General features: G+C 34.0%; 1 protein-coding gene across 13 annotated transcripts in view; it reads left to right on the top strand.

Annotated features, from left to right (window-relative positions):
- ZNF280D (zinc finger protein 280D) overlaps positions 1-27180 on the top strand; it is a 335873-nt gene that overhangs the window by 192620 nt on the left and 116073 nt on the right. For 8 of the 13 annotated variants that reach the window (XM_040492781.1, XM_040492783.1, XR_005795835.1 and 5 more), the window contains 5 exons: positions 14740-14783; positions 17795-17941; positions 20025-20090; positions 20190-20329; positions 26145-26262. In XM_040492781.1, the coding sequence (XP_040348715.1) occupies positions 17806-17941; positions 20025-20090; positions 20190-20329; positions 26145-26262 (460 nt within the window). In that variant the 5' untranslated portion in view covers positions 14740-14783; positions 17795-17805. Of the gene's footprint in view, positions 1-14739; positions 14784-14891; positions 14961-17794; positions 17942-20024; positions 20091-20189; positions 20330-26144; positions 26263-27180 lie in introns of those variants that run through there. The other 5 variants (XM_040492777.1, XM_040492778.1, XM_040492776.1 and 2 more) reach the window with 2 other exon arrangements.

Here is a 27180-nt window from a genome sequence, read left to right as displayed (position 1 = left end):
ATGCAGTACGTATTCACATTTCTCCTATTGTCCCCAAAATGTTCTGTTTAGTGATTTATTTTGGAACCGGTATCCAGTCATGCATTACATTTGTTTGTGTTAGTTTCTTTTAATTTAGTGTAGTTCCCTCTTCTTTATTTTTGAATGACACTGACCTTTGAGACCAGGCTACCAGTAGTCCTGTAAAATAACCCACATTCTGTATTTTACTGATAGTTTACTCTTCGTTAGGTTTAAATTGTACCTTCTGTACATATATATTCTATGCATTTAATTATATACCACATACTACAATGGATATGCACGTTTTAAAAATTTTGGTATGCACGCGAAGAGTATCTTCCTTTATCCCACTTTGAGACCTGTGCAAAAGAATGTTGTGGTTGAAGGGTTAGACAAAATTCCTTGTTTCTGCAAGTTCTTTTCCTAGTTGCATGAGAAATATTTTTCTTGGCAATTTATGGTTTTGTAATTGAAGCTTTCCCCATACACTGAAAGAATTCCCTGCACTATTGTCAGTCATAGGTTATCATTTTCAGGTCATTCCTTTGCAAATATAAGTTCTAATCCTCTTAATGAGCATATCTACCTCTCATGTAGTCCTTTTATAATACATCTCTCTTCATGTTAATTTATGCAAGGGTTTTTGAATTCATTTATGCTTGAGAATGCATTGAGCTGAGAAAAAAACTAGTTTTTTGTAGGATAGTTAAGAGTCATCAAATATGTATAAAGGCCAGATTATGTGCAGTTGACTTTTTCTTATGTCCTAATTGTGAAAATTCATAGAAGTTCAACCATGTTCTTCCTGATATTGCCAAATCAAGAAAATTTCTTGTTGGATAATAATACTAACCTAGTTCCAAACTTAGAAAAATTTTGTCACATGTTGTATTTCTGACAGAATTTTAAAATTCTTTTGTCCATTCTTGTGATTTTTCTATTACTCTTGGTTCTGCTCCCACCCTTTTCTGAATATGTGTAGATCTGCATCTTTCAAGCTTAGGATGATTCACTGTCCTGTGTTGCCCAGATTTTTAGTAAATGTTTTTCAGGGTTTGAAAGTATGTGTACCTGAAATGGGCAACATTGTTTGAATGTAACTAACTACTGGTCAACTGTCATACATGAATGAACTTGGAGTGTATTTATCTTGTAAATACTGATTTGAGATTTCAAATGCTTCTGATAAGTTCTTATCATTCTGGGGCTTTTTTTTTTTTTCTTTTGCATGTGCATCATTAAATGCAATACTTGAAGAATTTTTTGAAACCTTTCATAAGTCTTAATTTTGTTGAAGCATTGATGGCCATCTTCTTTGCTTCATAATTGCCAGATATTTTCAGTTATGGATTTGTAGATATCAGTTAGCATAACCAATCCAGTGAATTAAAAAAATTTTCCACATATTCTATTTCCTTTTAGTCATCATTATATACACCCGCATTTAACATTTGTCCATTTATGAACTGTATCAGGTTAATCTCATCTGAAGATTTAGTCTGAGATTTCCTTGTTTTCATCATTAGAGTCTAAGGTGCTTGCTGTCTATCTTTGCATTCATTTTCAGGTTCATTTAATAATTGTGAAATGTGTCCTCTGCCACTTTTCTTCTGTCCCATAATGGGCAGAAAATAAAAAGTTCTGAGTTCTTAACTGTATTTAGGGAAGACTAAAATAAAAGCATATGAAAAGGATCAGGGTATGCTGTGCTAACATATGCCACTTTGAGGTAAGGATTATTTTGAGTGGACAGCAGTTTGGAATTAAAAGAAGCAAAAATTGTTTTCTGTCCTCCTGTTATCTGCCTGAAAGCAAGGCATAAATATCCCTTTGTGAAGACATCCCCCTCCCCCCACCCCAGGCCCCCTTAGTAGGAAAGAGTGACTCTTATCACTTTGAGATGGAGAGCTGATACCAAGATGAGTTTGCATAAAGAGACCTAATGAAAATAACCCTTATCTTCCATTAGTCCTCCCATGTATTTCCTAGTTATTTCCCATGATTTATTGTCTCTCAAAGCCCTAATCCCCTCTCCTTTGTTAAAATGGTATATGAGACCTTGAATTTAACCACTTCTTTGAGTTTTACTTCTTTTCTGTGAATTCCTGTGTGTGTAAATGTTAATAAAAATTTTGTGCTTTTTCTCCTGTTAATCTGCTTTTTTTGTTAGTTTAGTTCATGGGTCCTCAGGTACAACAACATAAAAGGGTAGAAGTAAAGTTTTTCTTTTCGACACAGATTACAAAGATAATGTCTTCAGTCATCTTTTGGACAGTTCATGCAATATTTTGTGCAAAACAATAAGAAAACTGAAAGATAAGAAAAGTGAAAGATGATGATTTACTTAACTGTTGCATTATTCTTCTAGGCAATTAAATCATTCTTATGTTTTCTCATTTATAATTTTCTTTTGTAAGCATAGGTGGGAATATTTGTTTATCATTGGTGAAATAATACCCAGAATGATGGAATTAGCAAATTATTTCAAGATGTAAGAAGAATAGGGGCGCCTGGGTGGCGCAGTCGGTTAAGCGTCCGACTTCAGCCAGGTCACGATCTCGCGGTCCGTGAGTTCGAGCCCTGCGTCAGGCTCTGGGCTGATGGCTCGGAGCCTGGAGCCTGTTTCCGATTCTGTGTCTTCCTCTCTCTCTGCCCCTCCCCCGTTCATGCTCTGTCTCTCTCTGTCCCAAAATAAATAAAAAACGTTGAAAAAAAATTAAAAAAAAAAAAGATGTAAGAAGAATAAAATCACTATGATCGCATAATGTATCTTAGATTTATAAAAGGATCCTGTAGACCCACATAGTAATTGTCAAATACAATGAGTTTTATTCTGTTTAAAAGTAATAAGATGTTGTTTGAAGATTTCTAGGAAACAAAAAAAGCCATAAAATGTCAATCTTTACAACTAGAACTACCCGAGAAAGAAAATAAACTAAAATTGTTTCTGTGGATTCTGATAGTATATTAAAGGTTAATGGTTAATTTGGACCTTCAGATATATAAAGTGCCCCCTTTCTAACACATTAAACCTGCCTGTCTCTCCATCTACTGCCATGATAGGTTTTTCAACAGTTTGCACTCCATCTCTAATGAATGCAGGTAGTACTTAAAAAGTTATTCCTTGATGTTTCTGTTCCACAATATTTTTGTTGTTAGCATTTTTTCTTCCATTACTTTCCAACTTTACCTTCAGAGCTCCTCTATAGTAAAAAATGATTAACTGAAACCCTGTAGAATCAGGGTGTAATATTTAGGCCTTTTGGCGAACTGGATTAAATAAAAAATATTTCTTATTTCAATTATTTTTCATTGCAAGCATTTCTGCTTTTTTGGTTTATTATATGATGATGAACACTGATTTTTTGGAATGATGTATCATTTTACATCTTTGTGTTTTTAAATACAATGCTTTATACATAATTACTGCTTAATAAATGCTTTTTCTTAATGTTGTGCTCATCACTTTAATATTCCCTAACTATTTAAAATTGTGACTCTACTCCTTGGCATTGGTATATACCAAATTTTTGGTCAGCTCTAATTTAGCTCTCTTTTTTAAACAAAGGCTTTGACTTGTTTAATGTAGTGTAGCAGTTCTCTAACCATGGTCTTGGGGACCTGAGGTGCTTTCAAGGGTTATACAAGATCCTCTCTCTACCGCCTACGTATCTTGTGAAGCTGGATTTTTCAACCAAACGATGTAGTGCAACAGATTAAATGTAGAAGCAGATAAGAAAATACAGTTGTCTTTATTAAGGCAGATATAAATGGGTTTTGCAAAAATATAAAACAATGCCACCCCTCTCTAAATATTTTGTTTTGGGAAGTACTTTTCACATAAATATTTATATTAATATGTAATGGGTTTATTATAATCATTTTTAGAAGTTTTTCTTTTTTCTCTTCTCTTCTCTTCTCTTCTCTTCTCTTCTCTTCTCTTCTCTTCTCTTCTCTTCTCTCCTCTCCTCTTCTCTCTTCTCTTTTCTTTTCTTTTCTTTTCTTTTCTCTTTTATTTTTTAAGGGAGAGACCCCACATATGTTCAGGGGAGGGGCAGAGGGAGAGGGAGATAGAATCTTAACCAGGATGCATGCCCAGTGCTAGCCTGAAGTGGGGCCCAGTCTCGTGAACCATGAGATCACAACATGAGCCAAAATCAAGAGACGAATGCTTAACCAACTGAGCCACCCGAGCACCCCTATTGTAGTCATTTTTAAGTAAATTAATATATCTTGAATATTTCAGGTTGGGGTTTGTGGACTTCTAAGATTCCATCCTTAGAAATTAATTAGACACACACTTTTTTTTTTTTTTTTTTTTTTGCCAGGTTTGGGATTTCTTTAGCATGACCGCTACTTGCATGTCTTTTAGTTGAGGGCTATTAACCAAAGCAAAGATCATTAGTCTATGAAATCATATATTCCTTGCTTCTAGGCTTTACCCCTGTGTTTTCCTTATTTTGTGGGTAATTGTTACCTTTGGCAAGTTTGAGAAGGGAAGCCTAAAGCTCTTGGGAGGGGTCTGAGTGTTTTAGGTATAGGTAATCCCTATCTCCTACTTTGTTTACTTATTTTGCTTTTTCCATTTAGGGTTTAAGATTATCTGACTTTATACAGGATTGTTGATTGCTGATGGGAAGGCCCTCATAAACAAAATGGCTTTATTAAGTTCTAGGATTAAAAATAAGTAATAGAGCTCTCAACTTTGTTGAATAGAGAAAAAGTAAATAAGAAAATTGGCCTTACTTTTTTGACACTACATTGTTAGTATTTGTGTTTATTTGAGGAGTTGTAACACAAGAGATGTGTTTCCAATCTTTTATTGTGGTATTTTATATATTATAAAGTAAATTTATACATCATATTTTATCTTTAAAATAAATCCTTCTTTGAGATGGATGGTATTATCATCATATGCCCTTTACAGATGAAGGAATTGAATCTCAAAAAGTGCATTTCATTTATTGTAATACTTACTGGATGCCTATTGCTGTATGTTAATTTTGTAGGCTATGATGCCTTGGTTTTACCTAATTCAGACCTCAGCCCTGTAATCTTAGGATTGCGTGTTGTTTGCTTAAGCTGGATAGTATAGGACTAGCCTTGCAGCCTGGCAGCAACAACCACTGGTGGAAATGACAGTTTCTAAAACATTTGGCCTGTTCTGTACCTCACTGGATTCTAGAAGCTTCTGGCACTAGGATAACCGAGCTCTGCATGGATTGGTGGAATGTTACTGAGGAGTTTGGAATTCATAAATGACACAATGAAAACATTTTTTTTGTGACATTGTTAATTTGGTGGTTCTATGTTAAATGGATGAAATCATATAGATCTGGATGCTGAAAGGCTGATATAAAGTGAATCTTACACGGTAAATCTTACTATGGATGTGAGGTTCTAAGTGCCTGAACAAGTATGTAGTGAATCGAAAATCAAGGCTGGTTGTAGAAAATATTTTGAAGGAAGACTATATAGGACTGGGGAATTGATTGATTAGATATGATGAATAAAAGAGGGGAATATTGAGAAACACTTTTAAGGACTCAAGATCAGAAGGATGACAGTTTTATTGGTGGAAGAAGAGAAGTAGAACTAATTTTTATAAACTGAGGTCAGGTTAACATAACATTAAATTCATCATTTAAATTATTTTAAAGTATACAATTTAGTGGCATTTAGTACATTCATGGTGTTATACAATCATCAAAATCGTCTAATCTCAAGGTAGTATTTTCAGCTTTCAGACCATTAACTTTCAGGTAATGGTACTGTTAAGCTGCCTCTCCCCACTCCACAGGTCCTGGCAACCACTGATCTAATTTCTGTCTCTGTGGATTTGCCTGTTCTGGACATTTGATATTAATGGAATCAAACAGTATGTGACTGACTTCTTTCACTTAGCATAAAGTTCTCATGGTTCATCCATGTAGCATGTACCAGTACTTCATTTTTTATTGCTGAGTAATACTCCATTGTATGGATACATCATATTTTGTTCATTCATCAGTTGATGAACATTTGGCTTGTTTTCACTTCTTGGCTGTTATGAATCATGAAGTAGGGCTAATTTTTGTGGAGAAGTTATGTTCAGTTTGGAAATACTGAGTTTGAGGTGAGTTTAAATACCCAGATAGTAGGTTTTAGCAGTTAGGAAATGATAGGCGGGAACTGAGTTGGGGAGTCAAGGTTGGAGGTTAATATTTGATGATTTTATACCCTGTTATTGAGAACTGATAACCTAAGACAATGGAATTTATTAGATCTGTTGTTGAGGTAACAATTTGTGTAGGGCTGACGACTAAACTCTGAAAAACCTGATTTTGCACTATTTAAGGAGCAAGAAAATGTGGAGAATCTATTGAGTTAAATTGGAGCAGGTAGATAGAGAAACAGTCTGTTGGCATATAGAAAATATTTGAGGAGGAGGTTTCAAGAAATTGAGTTAAAATAGATGAAAGATAAGGAAAATGTAAATGAAGAAAGGGTAATTTGCTTTGGCAATGGGGGAGGGTTATCCGGATTGTCAGTAGAATACAGTGTGTGCAGTAGAAAAGGTAGTAGCTGTACTGTGGTGCTTAGGTTAGTTTTGACTGACAGAATGGGTGGTGATAAGTAGAACAAATGGATTGCAGCCTGGATCAGGGTTAGCAGAAATTTTACTTGGATGAAATGGAGGTGGTACAAAAAGAGATTCCTCATACCCTTTTTTATGAAGGATTCCTTTCACATAGAAGCTTTTAATGACTCTGCTGATTTAGATTGATTTATAGTTATAAGCAGTCTGCTGAAGCATAGGCCTTCTACTTATTGATACTACTTGAAAGATTTCTGTGTCATCAAAAATGTTAAAAATCTGAACAGTTGGTTTATCATGATTTGATATTTGGGATTTTGCTCTGAATCTGTGTCTGTGAAGTAGATCTTGATATCATTGGGAGTTGACATCAAACAGGTTTATTAAAATTCAACTTATATTATTTAATTAAAATTATCAACTATTACTTATTCTTCAGGAATTTACTTGCTTTTATCCTCAGTTATCCTCATTTATCCTCAGTGTTGAACTTCAACCCATTTGCTCCATTTATTACATTGAACTTGGAGTTTCTAGAAAATATTTGGGAATGGTTGATTTGATTACTGAAAGACTTTTCATAATACCCAATTGGCTTTTCATAATTCAACATTCACTGAAATAATAAATCCCCTTTGTCTAGGCAAAATTTACATTTTCATATCTATGCCAGATGGGTATGTTTATATTAGGGTTGGAAGGATCCTTGGGGATGTTGGAAAGTGACCATTTTGATTACATAATGCTTGAATTTTTCACATTTTTGTTTGGTGATCTATCACACCTTGAGTTCGTCTCATTTCCTGATATTTAACCATGAATTGTTCTGTTCTTGTGTTGAGATGAAATCTGCCTCCTTGTAATTTTGGTCTTGTTCCTGGTGGAGGCAAGTAGTGTATGGCTGGAATCTGTGATATTTTAAGTGTCTAGATTTGAATCCTTGCTCTACTCTTAATAGTGTTGCTTTGGGCAAGGTACTTAACCTCAATAATTCAGTTTCTACAGTTGTGAAGTGAGGATGATAATAGTATCTGCCTCATAGAGTTTCTTGAGGAATAGACAAAATAATGTGTGCATTTAATTAATGTTAGCTTATGGTAATGATAAATTGTTATTATTAGTAACATAATTTGTAATTGTGATAACATAATAGTGTGTAATAAATTAAGTAGTTGTGTTGAAGCTGAACACTAGGAATGAAATTCTTGTTTATTCAAAACAAGTAAATATTACTAATATTATTATTATCACTTGAGCTAGAAAGAACAAGACCTACTCTTTTCCTTCTTTCTCATGACAAACTTAAAATACCTGTAAATAGCTTTCTTTTCTACCACCCCTGCCCCACAGTCTCATGTTTCCTAGGTTAAATATCTTTAGTCCTTTGACCTAGACAAAGTGCTAACACTAATTCCTTATAATGGACATCTGTTGTTTTTGTTACCTAACATTCATTCCCCTTTACTTTGGTAACAGATACCTTAGTTTTCCTTTGGGGAACCAGTTTTTATCTTAGTTGTTGTTGTTGTTGTTGTGCCTCTGGTTCCAGGGGTAGTATGTGATCTAGCACTAAACCTATTACAAGTCCTTAGCAATAGTGATTGGCTTCAGGAAGGGCATATGTCTTAAACCAGTCAAACCAGTCAACTCCAATCAGAGCTAACCCTCTATATTAGAGTCTTGGACTTGAATCTTGGAAGGTGTTAAGTTGGAGTCATTCATAGTGGGAAACCTCTTCTGAAGGTAGAAACAACATAGAGGAAGTGAAGTCAAGGAACAGAGATAGAAAAGCCAACTTTGTAAATCATTGTTTAAATTGCACATGTATTTACTTCTGTAAATGAGCTAAAAATTCTCTTTTGCATAAGCCAATTTGAATTGGGTTTTCTGTTACTTATAGGTGAAAGCATCCTAGCCAGTATACTCACTGTATTCCAAGTGGGGATGATTAGGACAGAATAGAATAAAACTACCGTCTCTTTGATTTTAGACTCAAATTCTGTTATTTTGACACTGTATTACAAATCTGATTATACCAGTTCTTGTTTAAAATCCCCTTTTTGGCTTTCCATTGCTCTTAGATTACGGACAAGATTCCTAATATGATCTCTAGGATGCTGCGGTTGTTTGACTTCTGTCTTACCTTCTACCATATACCCCCTTGATTTTCTTTTCCACTCACACTGGTTTCTTTTCTGTTTTTCATATTTGCTGTGTCATAGATCTTTTCCACATGTTATTTCTTCTGCATGGAATCCTCCCTTCCCCTCCCCTCCCCTCCCGTCCTTTCCTTTCCTGGAACTCCAGCCAAGGCTGAGTCCCAACCCTTTCCATTCTCTCTTTGCTTGTTCACTGTTAAGATTCCTGCATGTATAATCCTTTTTTAAAATGACATTTGAAATATTTGGTTTATTTAAAAAATAAAACAGTGTATCCATATTCTCCCCTTATGGAGATCTTTTCTCATATACTTGGAGTGACCATTTTCAAAAGACATTATTCTACTTAAAATAAAAATAACAGTCTTTCAGAAATTGGTTAAAATTTGATGACATAGCTTCTAAAGTTTCTATGATCTCTCAGTATTTTGTTTGTAGTATTTTAGTTGCTAGTGGTCAGATGTTTCTGATTGTACATTTTATGTGATTGAAATGTACCATTTTCAGAAATAAGTCTGTGGTTTTTAACAGTAACTGATAAACTGGACTGATTCTACAAAAAGGTACTTAGTTTTCTAACAATAAAGCATTTTAAAAAATAGGCATAAAAGGAGAAAATACTGATTTGAAATTTTGTTTCATCTGCTTAATGTTAGTAAATAAATTTACTAAGTTAATTTCTTTATAAAATCTCATATTTAAACACCTGAATTTTATGAAATCAGATTTCACTTGTGGGTCTTTTTCTATTATATAGGGTTTATTGCTTACGCTTTAAGGTTTGTATTTGTGTGATGTATGCCAAGGTAGACATCATTCTCTTGTTTTCTAACCTTGTTACAATTAATTTCCACAGTGGAATCAATAGGTGATGGATATTAAGGTGCTATAAAATGAAATTTTTAAAATGACTCTCTGTCCTCAAAAGATTGTGTATGCTTTTAAGGTAATGAACATTAAAATGAGTTTTTTTTGTAATCTCTTTGAGATAGTTGGAAATTCTTGAGAGATCACAAAACAAGGGTTGGAAATAATAGATTGCTACTCATAGTTAAGAACACACTTTGAATCCTTAAAGCTGTATTCATTTGGGATTAGAATTCTAAAAATATAGACCTCCATTTCAGTATGCTATTAGTGATAAAGACTAAGAATTGTTTATAAAATGAAATCGAACATAAACCAAAGCTTTAAAGTCAGTGGAATGATTTGAATACTTGATTTTTTGGGAAATTTGTGAGGAGGAAAGTGACAGATCAAACTTTTCTGAACAGTGTACCAGTGACCCTGTGTCATCCAAATTACTCCACTGAAAAACACTTCCAAGTACATAAGTAAAATTGTTAAAGGTTTATTAGTGTTTCTTACAGCTAGCTTTTTTTTTTTATATAAAATTTATTGTCAAATTGGTTTCCATACAACACCCAGTGCTCATCCCAACAGGTGCCCTCCTCAGTGCCCATCACCCACTTTCCCCACCCTCCCACCCCCCATCAACCCTCAGTTTATTCTCAGTCTTTAAGAGTCTCTTATAGTTTTCCTCCCTCCCTCTCGTTTTTTATTCCCTTCTCCTCCCCCCATGGTCTTCTGTCATGTTTCTCAGGATCCACATAAGAGTAAAAACATATGGTATCTGTCTTTCTCTGTATGACTTATTTCACTTAGCATAACACTCTCCAGTTCTATCCACGTTGCTATAAAAGGCCATATTTCATTCTTTCTCATTGCCAAGTACTATTCCATTGTGTATATAAACCACAACTTCTTTATCCATTCATCAGTTGATGGACATTTAGGCTCTTTCCATAATTTGGCTATTGTTGAGAGTGCTGCTATAAACATTGGGGTACAAGTGCCCCTATGCATCAGCATTCCTGTATCCCTTGGGTAAATTTCCTAGCAGTGCTATTGCTGGGTCATAGGGTAGATCTATTTTTAATTTTTTGAGGAACCTCCGCACTGTTTTCCAGAGTGGCTGCACCAGTTTGCATTCCCACCAATAGTGCAAAATGGTTCCCATTTCTCCACATCCTCTCCAGCATCTATAGTCTCCTGATTTGTTCATTTTAGCCGCTCTGACTGGCGTGAGGTGATATCTCAGTGTGGTTTTGATTACAGCTAGCTTGTTAATCTTAGACAAAATTTATGAGTTGGTTGAACATATATATGCTGTACTTATTTTGAATACAAATTTTCATTATTTAAAATCATTATATTTTGGTTTTGTATTTTCCCTTTTATGTTAATTCTATCTGGTTTTACTGTTGCTAATTTCTTGATTAGGAATGCAAACTCCCTATTAAAACATTACTTTTATGATGAGAAGAAAGCATTAATTTTATGATGTGGTTTCTCGGGTTATTTATTGAATAACTGACTTTTGAGGCCTGGGGAGATAGAAAACTTAACCATTCACCGTATTCCTCACATTCTTTTTTTTATTTAACTTGGTACCTACTCATTTTTTTTTTTTTAAGGATTTTACTGTTTGTTTGTTTGTTTCTTTGCTTTTGAGAGTGTGGGAGGTGGGGAGCAGAGAGAGAGGCAGAGTACCCCACGCAGGTGGGGCTCGAACTCACCACGAGATCGTGACCTAAGCCGAAGCCAGGTGTGTAACTGACTGAGCCGCCAGGTGCCCCTTACTCATTTTTAAAATGATTTTTTTTTAGAAATTAAAATACAGTGTTGCATGTAAAATGAAAGTGTTTTTTAATGGATATGATATCAGGTATTTTATCGTAATGTTAATTTTTATATGTTGGTATTTTTTAATTAGATACTGTTTTAACCTATGAGACAGGTAGTATATATTTTAACAGTATTGATGAATTGTAGGTATGTGTGTTGTGTTTATATGAGGGTTTAAAATTGTTATGTGTGTTTTCACTAGTTTATAAATGTTTCTTTCTTAAAAAGATGAAAATATGGTAGGATAGATTTGACAGCTGCATTCTAGAAGGTATACTTATAAAGCTAACATTTCATCGTGCGAAAGAAATAATGTAATAAAGATCTAAAAACAAAATAATTTCTAAATGCTCAGCTGATATCTTGAAAATTCTAGTGTAATAACAAAATTGTAATTTGTTCTTAGAGTTTTTCAGAATGTGATTAAGCCAAGAGTTAAAAATGGTTAAGATTTATTGAATGATTTCTGTGTGCCAGGCAGAGAGCTTTGTACTTTATGTGTGTTATCTAATTTGATCTTCACTGTAACTTCATGAAATAAGTTGCATGTATAAAGTAAAGCAAGGCACAGAGAGTAATTTGCCCAAGGTTGTACAGATAATAAATGGTTGAGTCAGAATTTGAATGTGGCATTCATTCTTCACCATGTTTTACTGTTTACTGTTAATAAATGTTTAAAGTACACAGTATACAGCAGAGTAGAGAGCTGAATTAAGCCAGAGAGATTATTAGTTGAACTAAGAACTGAGACCCAAAATTACAAGGTGATTTGACTGCAGGTTGTAGTAGTGCTGGGGGCTATAACTTACCTCTTCTGGCTTTTAGCCTAATGCTCTTTTTTAATGTGCAGACTCTACAGTTGGGGTTTGTGGAATTAATCTTTTATCAGAAAGTAAATTCAACTATATCTAGTACATAGCACACCTGTGTCATACTGTGTGCTTATGTACCAGATCAAATGCCTTACTTTCATTCAACACAGTGACATTGCATCAGGTGACAGCTATCAGTGGCTAAAAGCAAATTTTTCAATTAAGAATGTAGACCTACATTTTTACTGATTTTTTTAAATTTGTAGAAAAAATTATTTAAGATAATAGCTTAATTTTGGATATATAAAAGCTGAAACAAAAAATAGTGAAATAGGAATTAAAATTATTTATATAAGCAGTCTCCCAACAGTGAATGAATCATTTTCTAAACAGTCTTTGATAAGTCAGTTAATTGGAATTCATTTTTTTCTTCATAGAAACAAGTGTATTAAACTTGGCATGGAATGAGTCTGTAGCTGAAGTAGAGTATTCTCTTTTTTCTGGCTATTTTGGGGCTAAGTCTGAGCTGTAGAAGCTATTAGAAATGTTTTGGAACTTTGAGATCCATACTGCATATCTTTGCTGGATATTCCACTTCAGTGACAGCTGACTTAATCCTTCATAGAATTCCATGCCTTACCACCAAAATTCTGCAGTGTGACCTGAGAGGTTTTTATGATGATAGTTTTGGCATGCTTCAGTGGCTGAGATGACAAAAGAATCCATGAAAGTGTTTGTTCATTAACGGAACAAAATATGGCAATGATTTGTTAGTCCAGTGTTGTCCAATTGTAAGGTTCTGTAGCTGCACTGTCCGATACAGTAGCGACCAGCCACATGTGGCCTTGAGCGTTTGACATGTGGCTAGTAAAACTGAGAAACTGAATTTTACATTTTATTTAATTTTAATTAATTTAAACTTAAATTGTCACATGTGGCTAGTGGCTACTGTACATCACAGGGCAGCTTCAGGCTGAATTTATGATTCAAGTTTCATCTGAGGACTTCCAACTTTTTATAGTAGGCTACTATGGTCCTCAGGCTTTTGAAGTAGGTTATCTTAAAGTCATCTCTGTCATAATAGGCACTGCATGTCTAATTCATATAGACAAGTCATTCATTAATTGAATATTTGTAAATTGAATACTAATTACAGAATTTTGGTAAGAGATATTTGTATGGTCACTTAGCAAAATATCTATGTGTCAACTATGTAATATTTAATATAACCATTATGTATGACCCAATATGATTATAACTACTCAAATAAAAAATATATATGAGTCTCATAAGCTGTGTAATTGTGGCACTTAAAAAATATTCTGTATTCTTGGTAACAGTAGGTTCTTAACATGAGCAAAAATTGTTATGTATATATTTCCTTGACATATTTGTAATACTGATACTGTTTAGAGATAAGCTATAACTATTTAACTGAATTAAGAGGTGCCTGGGTGGCTCAGTTGGTTAAGTGTCTGACTCTTGATTTCAGCTCAGGTGATGATCTCATCATTCTGAGTTCAAACCTCACGTTGGGCTCTGCACTGGCAGTGTGGAGCCTGCGTGCAATTCTCTCTCTCTCTCCCTCTGTCTCACCCTCACTTGTGCTCTCTTTTTCAAAAATAAATAAACTTAAAAAAAATGAAGGCTATGAGTACTTATGTTTTTTAAGTTTATTTTATTTATTTATTTATTTATTTATTTATTTATTTATTGATGTTTATTTATTTTTGAGACAGAGGGAGACAGAACATGAGTTGGGGAGGGGCATAGAGAGAGGGAGACACAGAATCTGAAACAGGCTCCAGGCTCTGAGCTGTCAGCACAGAGCCCGATGTGGGGCTCAAACCCACGAACCATGAGATCATGACCCGAGCTGAAGTTGGACGCTTAACCGACTGAGCCACCCAGGTGCCCCAAGTTTATTTATTTTTTTAAGTAATCTCTACATCCAACTTGGGGCTTGAACCCACAACCCTGAGATCAAGGGTCACATGCTCTTGTGACTGACCCAGCCAGGTGCCCCAATGAGTAGTTATTTTTGGATGAATTAATCTACACTGAAATATATCTAATTAATTTCTTTCTTTTTAAATTCTTTGGTAAAAAATAAGAAAAATACAATTTATTTAAAGTTATGTTTTCTTATGGAAGTAATTACACTTATACCTGAAACATGAATAAGTAACAGTTAAAGATTAGTATCACTTAGCATTTCAAAATTCAGACTTACTAAAACAATACATTATGAGGTGATTACTCATTTTTACAAAAAGATTAAAAAATTATTTTTAATAATTCAGACTTTTTCAAGTAGTAAGTACTTAAGAGAATTACCATTTTTATTACTAAATTCTTGAATGAACCAATTATGTAAAGTGAGTTGTAAGTAAAAGTCAGACATATCGAACTTAAAAATTGAGCTTTTTATAGGAAAAAAGATTAAATATGTGTACACTTAATGAGATCCACTCTAATACTAGGTATCTTTATTTTATAGGAAGGAAAACAAATACAAATTGCTGTCTTGTCTGGAATCACATGGTGAGTTTTGAGACCAAAATTAGATCCAAGAATTTCTGAACCCCAAGTTTCATGTTTCAATATTTGGCATTAAAGTGACTCATAAAATTGACTGATATCATGTGTCAGTACTCAGGTGACAATTTACAGAAAGTCAACTCTGCAACTTGATGGGCGACAACCCTTTTCAGCCAAAAAGTAAGTGTTGCTGCCACGACTGATAGTAGTATATGTGGCTTTTGTACTGATAAATTTGCTTCAGTAGAAAGAAGGAAGGGTAGGCACACTTTCTTAAAGACAGAAAAACATAAATTTATTGGAGTAACATGCTCACATAAAAAATGATGTAAATTAAAACGTGAGTAAAGTAGAAATGAAGTTTTTTTCTTACGCTCAGTGATAACTGCTAGTTTGGTGTATATAATTACCTGTATTTTTTCTATGCATAGACAAAAATATAATTATTTATAAAAATGTAAAGATGTTATTTGTCTTAAAAAATTGTTTTCTCAACAATGTATCCTAAATGTATTGACAATGGCATTACCCTGTTAAGAAGAATGAACAAGATCTTTGTCTTCTGTATTAGTTTGCTTGGGCTTCCATAATGAAGTATCATAGACTGGATGGCTTAAACAACAGAACTTTATTTCAGAATTTCTCACAGTTCTAGGGTCTAGAAGTACAAGTTCAAGGTGTTGGCAGGTTTGATTCCTTTTGAGGGCCATAAGGGAAGGATCTGTATCACGTCTCTCTCCTTGGCTTAGAGATGGCCATATGCTTCCTGTGTCTTTGGATGGTTTTACCTTTAAGCATGTCCTTCATCCGTGTCCTGATCTCTTCTTCTTCTTTTTTTTTAAACGTTTATTTATTTTTGAGACACAGAGAGACAGAGCATGAACGGGGGGGGGGGGGGGGGTCAGAGAGCGGGGGCACACAGAGTCTGAAACAGGCTCCAGGCTCTGTCAGCACAGAGCCTGATGCGGGGCTCGAACTCACGGACCGTGAAATCATGACCTGAGCCGAAGTTGGCCGCTTAACGACTAAGCCACCCAGGCGCCTCATGATCTCTTCTTTTAAGGACATCAGTCATACTGGATTAGCACCCACCCTGATAACTTCATTTTCATCTCATTATCTCTTAAAGACCCTGTCTCCAAACACATTAAGATTGTGAGGTACTGATGGTGAGGACTTTAATGCATGAATATTAGAGAAACACAATTTAGCCCATAACATTTACTAACTGGAAACTTTTATTATCCATTTACAAGTTTCCCTAGGCAAGTTTAAAAGCTAGGCATTGCCTAACTTCACTTAGTTTCCTAGCCATAGATTATTATATACTCTGTGCTTACTGCCTGTCTAGTGTGTAGAGAAATACACTCAAAAGAGTTCAGTTTGGTCTTGGACATATAGTAATATTTTTAGTTACTTTACTTGAAGAACTCTATGTAGTTAATAAAACATTATAGTTTAGAAAATAAAGGGATCAATTAATATGTTTATGACTTTTGGGAAAATGGAAAGGCCTTCTTTTTTTTGGTAGGTGGACTATTAACATTTAAATAATGTTAAGACAGGAAATGATTTGTGACATACTTTTATAGAAAGGAAAAAATTTAAAAATTTATAAAATAATGGTTCTTAATTTGATAAGGTATTTCTTTTGTATGCCATCAAAGAATTGTTTCAGTTAGTATGTTTTAAGACCTGGTAGAACATTATCCTAATTTTGAGTCAAAAGTAGAAGTGGCATTACTTTAATATAATAAAAAATTACCTTTAGAAATGACTATATTTAAATGATAAATGAAATATATTATTGTCAAAGCTAGAACCCTGGAGGGTTTTTTTGGTTGTTTGTTTTGTAGACCACCACCCATCTCATTCTGTGTATCAGTTAAGCACCACTTATATCTAGTTGGGATATAAGTTTAGGCCTTCAGTACTGTTTCTCTTCTTTCCCCTCTTCCCCTCTTCCTCCTCTTCTTTTTTCTCCATCTTAGCTTAAAGCAATCAATATATGCAGATAATTTAAAAAGTCAGATAGTCCAGGGACGCTTGCATGGCTCAGTTGGTTAAGCGTCCATCTCTTGATTTCCGCGCAGGTCATGAGTGCAAAGTCCAGCTCAGGGCTCAATCCCAGGAACTGCTAGATCATGACCAGAGCCGAAATCGAGAGTGGAATGCCTAACCGACTGACCCACCCAGGAGTTCCTATCATATTTTTAATCTTATTTTTTGTTTTGTGAATATTACTTTTTATAACATTCTTTCTTATCTAATATCTCTAAAGATGCAAATTGTATTTTCTTTAATATTTTTCTTGCTCTCTGCATTATTTCTTTTCCTTAGGATTCTTTATCTTTTTTATTGATTTGTTCTAAAAGACAGGAGATTTTCCTAAACTTTCTGGTGTTTATTGATTGTCCATTAATATTTAAGAGTGAAGTATTAAAATGCTTCGTAGGAGTTCTGTTCTTTGTCAGAACTTCTAGGATGGTGTATGTTCATATTTACTGCATGTTCTTTGGTCTCTTTCTTTAGGTGAGAAATGGTCTAATTTGCCCCGAATGGAATAAGTCTCACCTTGTTCCCTTATTTTAGTCTAGCATCTCATCACTGCTTTGTGTCTAGAATTCCTGAATTTGGTTTAGTTTTACTAAGTATATCTCCCAGGAGATGCCTCCTAGTCTTAGTTTATTTCCCATTTGTTAATATCCCCCCCTCCTCCCGATAATGGTTAGGTACAGTCCTTTTGTAGATAAAATTATATTCCAGGCATATGACTAGAACTCATTTTTACTTTTCCATTAAATAACTACTACTGTCAAGCATTATCTGTCTAAATTGGTTTGTATCTTAGAGAGTGAGCTCTGAGTTTCTCACTTGCTGCCATGCACTGTCTACAAATATCAAGTCACATTGCTATTAGGATGATTAAAGTAGATTTTAAATATACTATGAATTTTTAAAAGTGTATTTTTCTTTTTGAAAATAAGGTTTGCTTCTCTCCTTTTGGAAATTAGATAATTCAAAAATGGCAGAACTCTTTATGGAATGTGAAGAAGAAGAGTTGGAACCATGGCAGAAGAAAGTAAAAGAGGTTGAGGATGATGATGATGATGAGCCAATCTTTGTTGGAGAGATATCAAGTTCAAAACCAGCAATTTCAAGTAAGCATTTACTTTTAGTGAAGCCAAGTTTTATAAAATATTGTTTCTAATGGGAAAAATTGTGAACTGCTTTATAAGGACATAAATTCCTTGGAATATTACCATATTATAAAATAGTAACTCAAATTCTGTTAGTGAAAACATGACGGTTAAGGTCAGGTTGAATTTATACCAATTAGGGATGACTGATAACAGTATTCAACTAGAACAATGTATATTAGTTTTAGAATAATTCTTTCCAAAAGGAGATTGACCCCAGTAGAAATTCTCTTCTGGACTGTTAAGATGCAGAATTTAAATGAATTTATTGTTGTTAAGGTATAAGCCATAAAATATTTTAGTATGTGGAATATGAGTCAAGTGTTTATATAGAACTGCTAGGTAGGAGGGTACAAACTTGTGTTTTGTAGAATACAGCCACTAAAAAGTACTTCAGCCAATCGTTCTTTGATGGTTGGAGTAATACTTAATCTTAAATTTCTGAATGAAAATGGTGTCAGGTTGTTTGAACAGGTTTTTATTCTGTAAGACATTTGTAGTGCTTAGATATACAGTACTGCATTGCCATTATCAGAAAACAACTCTACTTTTGTGTGGCCTTTACTTTATAGAGTTATTTTATGTGATCTGGTTCTATTTTTACTGTGAGGTAAAAAGGAAAATTTTTATGAGGTATGAGGTGCTGTTTGTGCTTTTACCTTTTCCTGACCAGCAGGTTTTGGCAAATCCCCACTCTTCCAATTTTAGCTTGATTACCAAAAAATCTAGAAGTTACAGAGGTAACACACATGTCAGAATCAGGAACTTTCAAGTGATCCTGAAAGTTAAATTAGGCTCAGATTGACTTCAGGTGTACTGGTAGATTTGAAACCCCTTAAGTTATAAGATACCCTGATAAACTGTAAGTTGTTTTAGTCTGCAATCTCTGTTAGGTTTTCCCTTTCAGAATTCTTCAGAGTAGGGGCAGCTGGGTGTCTCAGTCAGTTAAGTGTCTGACTCTTGATTTTGGCTCAGACATGATCTCACGGTTGTGAGATCGAGCCCTGTGTCAGGCTCCGCTTTGAACGTGGAGCCTGCTTGGGATTCTCTCTATGTCCCTCCCCAGCTTGGGCTTTCTCTGTCTCTCTCAAAATAAATACATTGAAAAAAAAACAACTCAAAAGTAATGCTACAGATAATCCAATGAGATCCCTTATAATAACACTTCCAAGGCTTCTAGAGGTGTGAGTGGGATATGGAGGTTGGATAAGGTTTGATTTTGAGTGGTAGGATCCTGAGTCATCACTCAAAGAAAGATACCTATGCTAATTATAGACTGCATATACATATATTTTTGGAAGATTTTTATTATGTGGACCTTTTCTTTACCATGAAAGAAACTTTAGGAAGTTTGACTTATATGTAGTCAGATTTATTAATCTTTTACTTCTGGCTTTTAGATTTTGAGTTACAATTAGAAAGTTTATTCTTATTCTATAAAAGAAGGCTAGTAATCTTGTTTCTTTGGTAGATAAAGATCTATATGTTTAAAATTAATCATATATATTTTTTAATGTTTATTTTTGAGAGACAAACATTTTTTTTTTAATTTTTTTAACATTTATTTATTTTTGAGACAGAGAGAGAGGGAGACACAGAATCTGAAACAGGCTCCAGTCTCTGAGCTGTCTGCACAGAGCCCGATGTGGGACTCGAACTCACGGACCATGAGATCATGACCTGAGCCGAAGTCGGCCCCTTAACCGACTGAGCCACCCAGGTGCCCCGAGACAAAAATTTTTGAGAGACAGAGCACAACTGGGCGAGGGGCAGACAGAGAGGGAGACACAGAATCCAAAATGGTCTCCAGGCTCTGAGCTGTCAACACAGAGCCCGATGTAGGGCTCGAACTCAGAACTGATGAGATCATTACCTGAGCTAAAGTTGGACACTTAACCAACTGAGTCACCAGGTACCCCCAAATTAACTGTATTCTTAAATCAGTGATAACTTATATACTTCTGGGAATCTATTTGATTGTTTCAGTTCATGATTTCTGTTTTATTCAAATAATGAATTTTAAAATCACTGTAATTTTTTGTAGATATTTTGAATAGAGTAAACCCAAGCTCATATTCAAGGGGAATAAAGAATGGTGCGCTCAGTCGAGGTACAGTATTATTTTAGTATTTTATTTTAAAGTGAAGTATTTTGACATCATTGATTATATCTAAATATATTCAATGCACTGTTTAATTTTAAAATACAGGTATTACTGCTGCATTCAAGCCTACAAATCAACACTACACGAACCCAGCATCAAATCCAGTAGCTGCCTCGCCTGTAAATTTTCATCCTGAATCTAGATCTTCAGATAGTTCTGTTATTGTTCAGCCTTTGTCTAAACCTGTAAGTGTTTCTAAAACTACACAGCTCAGGGATACATTGGATATTATTTATCAGTATAAACAATGCCAATTAAAATTCTGCATTGTCGTGGGTAGTCATCCAATAGAAGCATAATCAGCATCAGGAATGTCACTATCTATATGATAGCTCAGCCAGTATCCAGAGTAATATTGGAAGGAACTACTGATGTAGTCTGTTCCTAAATCAGGTAACACACTTAAATAGTAAGGCATTGGAATTTGCGATAACAAAACATGAATAAAAGTATTACGAATATTGCATAATGGCAAAAATTGTAAACTGGGTCAAATGTTCTTAGTTCTTAATTGGAAAACTTAGGACATTGTAGCTTTTTATTCTGAAAATATACCTTCATAATTTAGTTCACTTAAAAAATTCTTAACAAAAAGTAATAGTTAATGGTAATAGTTAATATTTGTAATATTTATGAGGCTTTGTTGTAAATGCTATACATAAATTAATCATTTAAGTCTTAAACGACCCTGTGAAGAGGCACTATTATTATTTTTCCTGTTTTATAGTTGAGGAAATTGAGGCTCACAGAGGTTAAATAATTCATTTAAGGTCACACAGATGGCAAATGATAGATCTAGAATTTCAATCCAGACTAACCCACAGTTTCTATGTATTTGTATACATATGTACATATAGGTATGTGCGTGTGTGTATGTGTGTATACTTAATATATACTTAAAATGGAGCCATTGCCTTACTGTAGCAGTTTTCAAAGTATAGTCTTCAGTCCCTGGGGTTCCTCTGAGACTCTTCCATGGGTTTTGAGAGTCAACACTATTCTCATGATAATACAAAGACATGATTTGCCTTTTCTTTTTTTTTTTCTTTTTTTATTAAAAAAAAATTTTTTTTTCCCAACGTTTATTTATTTTTGGGACAGAGAGAGACAGAGCATGAACGGGGGAGGGGCAGAGAGAGAGGGAGACACAGAATCGGAAACAGGCTCCAGGCTCTGAGCCATCAGCCCAGAGCCTGACGCGGGGCTCGAACTCACGGACCGCGAGATCGTGACCTGGCTGAAGTCGGACGCTTAACCGACTGCGCCACCCAGGCGCCCCCATGATTTGCCTTTTCTACTGTGTTGACATATGCACCGATGATGCAGAAGTAATGGTGGGTAAACTGCTGGTGCCTTAGTATAAATCAAGACAGTGGTACCAAGCTGTATGAGTACTTTTTATATTCGTCCCCACTGTGCACTCCCAATAAAAAATATTCATGCTCAATTTCCTTGATGAAATGTTATTAATTTTGTTAAATCTCTACCTTTCTATGTGTCTTTTAAAAATATTTTGTGTGATGAAATAGTATGCGAAAGCACTATTGTTTCCAAAGTTTGATGATTATCTTAAGGAAAAGCACTTATGTGATTCAGTTGTGAGCTAAACTACCCACTTTCTAAAAAATAGAAGACTACTTTTACTTGAAAGCAAGACAAGCCATAGTATATTATTTATTTTTGTGTATCAGTAATATCACAGTCTTCATGGTGTAAAACCACACACATTGTCTCACAGTTTCTGTGGGTTAGGAGTCAGGTCATGACTTAGCTGGATCCTCTGCTTCAGGTTCTCATGAAGCTACTTTCAGGGTGTGGACACTGAGTGGAGACTTATCTGCTTCCAAGTTCTCGTGGTAGTTGGCAGCATTCAGTTTCTTAAGGGTTGTCAGACTGAGAATCTCACTAAATGACTGGCTTTTGGCTGGCTTTGCCACCTGAGTTTTCCCAGTTTGGCTTCTTACATGCTCAAAGCCCATGAGAGAGAATATGTAGCAGAATGCCATGCTGATCTAATGTAATGTAATCACATACACAAAATCATGTAATCCTGTTACCTTTGTTGTATTCTCTTGGTGAGAAGCAAGTCACATGCCTTGCCCACACTAAAAGGAAGGGAATCATGCAGGACATGAACACCATGGGGTGGGGATCATAAAGGCCACTTGAGAGTTTGTTTGGTGCACATTGTGAGTTATTCAGTTTTGGTTATTTGGTAGACATTTCCTCAAAACTGAACAAAGTGCACACTTAAAGGAAAATAACTGATAGCATTTCTTCCCAATAATAAAATTGAGCTTTCAAGCACAAATTAGAATTTTGGAAAACTTGTATCAGCCACTATGATCTGACAGCTTCCCAGTACTTAAAGACTTTTCTGATGGGTGGTACAGTTAATAAATGTGATTTTTTGTTATTGTATAGTGAATTCTGTTAACATTTGGAAGATAATCATAATTCACAGAAACCAGTATTTTTGAAATAACCAGTGTATGATATTATAAAATCATGCATGGGTAAAAGATCATTCAAAGTGTAAGATAGACTAATAGATTTTATTTTAACAAAGTACAAAAAATTCAGTGATAAGGAGTCAGATTCCACATTGCAGTAAATCTTTAAGAAAATATCAATGTTGAATTTTGGTGTGGTATCAAAGAAGTGTACCCATAGTTATCCCAACTTGCTATTAAAATACTCCCTTTTTCAACTATATATCTTTATGAAGCCAGATTTTCTCTATATTTTTCAAATAAAATAACATACTCTAACAGATAGAAAACAGAAGCAGATATGAATCTGTAACCGTTTTTGATTAAGCCAGACATTAAAAAGATTTTCAGAAATGTATAACAGTGCCATTCTTTTCACTAATTTTTTATGTGTTGTAGGATAGTCACTTTTCATAAAAATGTTATTTATGTTAATCTATAATGCGTTTATTGTTATTTAAAATAAATATTTAATGTCTAATATTATAAATATCAATAGATATAACCCAACTAAATAAAACCTTTTGGGCCCTCAGTAATTTTTAAATGTGTTAAAGGGGTCCTGAAACCAAGGAGTTAGAGTACTAAAACAAAAAGTTACCCAAAATGTAAAGGTTCTTTGCTATTAGTTGGAATTGAATTAACTCAGTGCTTTTTTCATGTATATCTATCATAAGCTATTTGGCACTGACCTTAGAGAAATAATAAATTTTAATGAAAATGTTTATTCTTTTGACAATAAGGGAAACTTCCAAAGCACCTATAAATTTTCTTGCAGATGTCCAAGTTCAAAACCAGAACTGAATCCAAATACTTTTGTGAGGAATAATATATTTTTTCTGTATTTCATATTACTATTAGGTAATCTGCAGATCTGTTAGCACTAAAATTGATATTCTGAGGTTTTATTTTTCATAAAAGTTATTTTAATTGTAATTTATGTAAAAATGAAAAGGAAGGCTGTAGATTTTTAAATCTATGGCTAAGTAAATTGAACTCCCACTTATATTTTGAAGAGGTTATATATCATAAAAAAATAAGAATATCTTTGGGCAAATGTTTCTGTCCCCTGAGTTGTTAATGACTTGAGATAATTATTATCTGAAATAATAACTCATAGTGATATCAGCTCTAAGTTAAAAAACTTAGATTGAAGCAAGAGACTTGAATGCTGATTCAACCTTGCTCCTTAGCATTGTCAAAACCTCTTTGAGCCTCATTTTCTTAATTTCTAAAGTGAGAGATTTTACCCAGACCACTGACTCTATCTTGGATCCTAAGGTTATGCAGGTTATTTCTGGGATTTCAAAAGTTGGAAAGCTACTTGAAATGTATTAGTTGGATCACATTAACTCAGTATACTTTCTATAAGTTGTCAACTCTGTATACTTTCCATAAGTTGTTGGCTTTTGCAGGATAGAAAACTGGAAAAAGAAACTTTGTTATTTAATTCAGTTTGATAAAAAATCTTTCTGACTTGGACCCAGGAAGAAGAAAGAAAAACAAAAGGCAGGGTTGTACGTTAGTGTTATAAAAGTTAGAAACTAGAGCTTTTTCTAGCTGAGAATATTTATTTCTCTGGGCATAGTTTTAAAATCAAAACACCTCAGTTGGTGTTTCCCAATCTTATAAGTTCTTAAAAGGAGAGATTGTGCCAGTTGGTCTATGTGGGTCCTACAGATGAAATATTGTAAAAAACTCTCCAAGTGATTCTAATTTGCAAAGTTAAGAATGTCATATATTCTGGAATGAATTGAGACCCCTCTATTTAAGGGAATTTACTCTGAAGTTAGGAAGCCACTGCTTTTAATAAATTATAATTACAGTTTTTCATTTTTTGGTGTGTGCACGCACACTTTTTCATGGAATATCTTTATACCTCAATATCTCTTTGAGATCTCTTGCAGATGGCAGGGATATATTATTATCACTTATAATAAAGTTAGTGTGATATAGCCTAATGGTATAGCCTTGGAAATAAGGCCTCGATTCTAATTACAGCTACATCAACAACAAGCAGCTGTATTGGGAAGCCTTATGTAACCACTCCTAAACTTAGTTTACCTATTTATAAAATAGGGTATAACGTTAGGTTTTTATTAGTAATGTGACAACTACTTGATTTAATACATACATGTGTCATGAAGTACAAGTACATTTAAAACACAATTGTGGCCATTATTTCAGTTTGATAGGTGAATAACTTGAAGCTCAGAAGTGACTTGCCCAAGGTTACATAGTTAAATGTGCCAGTCTTCTGAATCTCAGTCTAGTGTCTGTTCCACCCTTACTATTCCATTTGATATCTTTTTGAACTGTTTTTTAAGACATTAAAAATTCCCTGTTGGAGAATTATTTTAACCAATTATTATTGAATACTATGTGCCTGTCCTCTGAAATTGTTGAGCTTAATTAACCAGAGTTGTTTTCCTAATAAAGTATTAACAGTATTAACTTTGTATTTCTGTTAAAGAACTATTTTGTTAAATACATGTGAATATTTTCTATTTTTTAAGTGCACATTGGGAGAAAATATTTATTATGAAATAAGATTGTGCTTTTTTACAGTGAAGTCATGACATTACTGATTTTTTATATTACATTGTTAAGGCCCAAATAAAGATCATTTACCTGTTATTTCTCAAAATTTAGAAGTGGTTTGAGTTACTTACACACTTGTTTCCATAGCTTCCAAGAGCAGAGCAGCTGGTCCAGATTATTCCTATAAACAGTTTCCATTTTAAATAAACCCTGTTTGCCTGGCTTTCTTATTTGTTTACCCTGTTGATCAGGTAGCTTTCATATTTATCCTATGAAATGGAAGATTACCTGGTCTAGCATGGCTTTCTGTGGAATGGTAGGAAGAGTGGGGTGGGGCGGGGTGGGGGGACACCCATTCTTTCTTTTCCTGACCCTTGCCTTATAAATTTTTCCAATTAGGATGATTACAAAACTCAAACCATGTGATATATTCATCCCTAAACCTGATGCCCAGCACCACAGATTGACTTCTAATTTGTTTGCCCTAATATTTTGTCTTGGGGTGGGGGGTTTATAGAGATACAGAAGCTTTTATAGTTATGTCAGTATGTTTTCATATTTGTTTTCCTTTTACCCAAAGATTTTGATAAGTTTTACTGTTTTCTCTTTGATAGGAATACTGTATTTTTAGTAGCCCTCTAAAGTGTATCAATCCTATTGATTTAAAATGAGTATATGTTTCCTTGATCTTGAAAAAAATCAGACTAAAATGTGCCCGGTTTTAATTTGCTAGTTAGGAACAAATCAGCTGTAAGTAATAGCTTCTGTTCAGTTTTAGTAGATGATAATTTTGACAGTAATAATTACCTTTGTGTTTTATAACTTATTAATTACTAATTGAGTCATCAAAAGCTATTCTTACAATATTGAGATACAGTTAAGTTTACCTTTAGAAAAGTTTATGAAAGAAAATAATTGTAACTATGTTGAATAAATGTAATATTCTTCCTTTGAAATATTTTAACAGGGTTATATAACAAACTCATCACGAGTTGTGTCTAATAATTCTTCAGAGTTACTATTTGATTTGACCCAGGATACAGGATCATCACATTACCAAGGGGGACCGACGCTTTCTATACCAGGTTGGTTTTAGCACTTTTAAACAAAATTGTAAGAAACTTGATGAATATGCATATGTAATTGACTTTCTTGTAAGGTAGAATGGCGCTAATAGTTCATGAATACCTTTCTTGGGTGACTTTTTTTCCCCCTTGGATGGTTTTAAGTAAAATTTTATTTATTAATAAGACATTTTATTTTTATTTGTTTTTTATTTATTAATAAGACATTTTATTATTAAGACATTGGCTAATGTTCTTACTTGGCACTAAAAATGGGCTGAAAAATCATAAAATAATTTCTGTAAGTTATAGAAGTCCTCTGACACCATAAATACTCTGTTAAAAGAAGTATTAATTTCCATGACTAGTGTGAAAAAGTATATGGTTACAATTGATTTCCTAATTAGATTAGCGTCTTTCTATTCAGTAAAGCCTTTAGATACTGTAGTTACATATGATTATAGAATGCTATTATAAAGTGGTACAATAAATTTGTATATAGCCAGTACTCAGTATATGCCCATTGGAGGAATATGAAATTTCTCTGTTTAGTAGAATTAAAGTTCTTAGATTGTATACTAAAACATAGTTCTTCATTAACCTAAAATAATAGTAATCTATGAAAGAATTTCATCTAATTGAAAATTCCATGTAATGAAGGCAATTATGCTTTGTATCTTAGCAGTTTTGGTATATTTCAGATATTTGACTAAATACAGACAAGTAAGATTTGAGGGGAAGTTTTAGATTATTTACTAAAAAATCAGTGTGGAGAATCTACTAAACCCTCTTAACCATTGTTTTTTTTTTTTTTTAAAGCAAGACAGAAATACAAGCACACTTACTTTAAAAAAATTTTTTTTAATGATTATTTTTGAGACAGAGCATGAGCGGGGGAGGGGCAGAGAGAGAGGGAGACACAGAATCCGAAGCAGGCTC

The sequence above is a fragment of the Herpailurus yagouaroundi genome, unplaced genomic scaffold, assembly GCF_014898765.1.
Source record: "Herpailurus yagouaroundi ecotype Mexico unplaced genomic scaffold, PumYag 184, whole genome shotgun sequence".
Classification (NCBI taxonomy): domain Eukaryota; kingdom Metazoa; phylum Chordata; class Mammalia; order Carnivora; family Felidae; genus Herpailurus; species Herpailurus yagouaroundi.
Note: the sequence above shows the minus strand (reverse complement) of the source record. Positions and strands in the feature narration are given on the sequence as shown.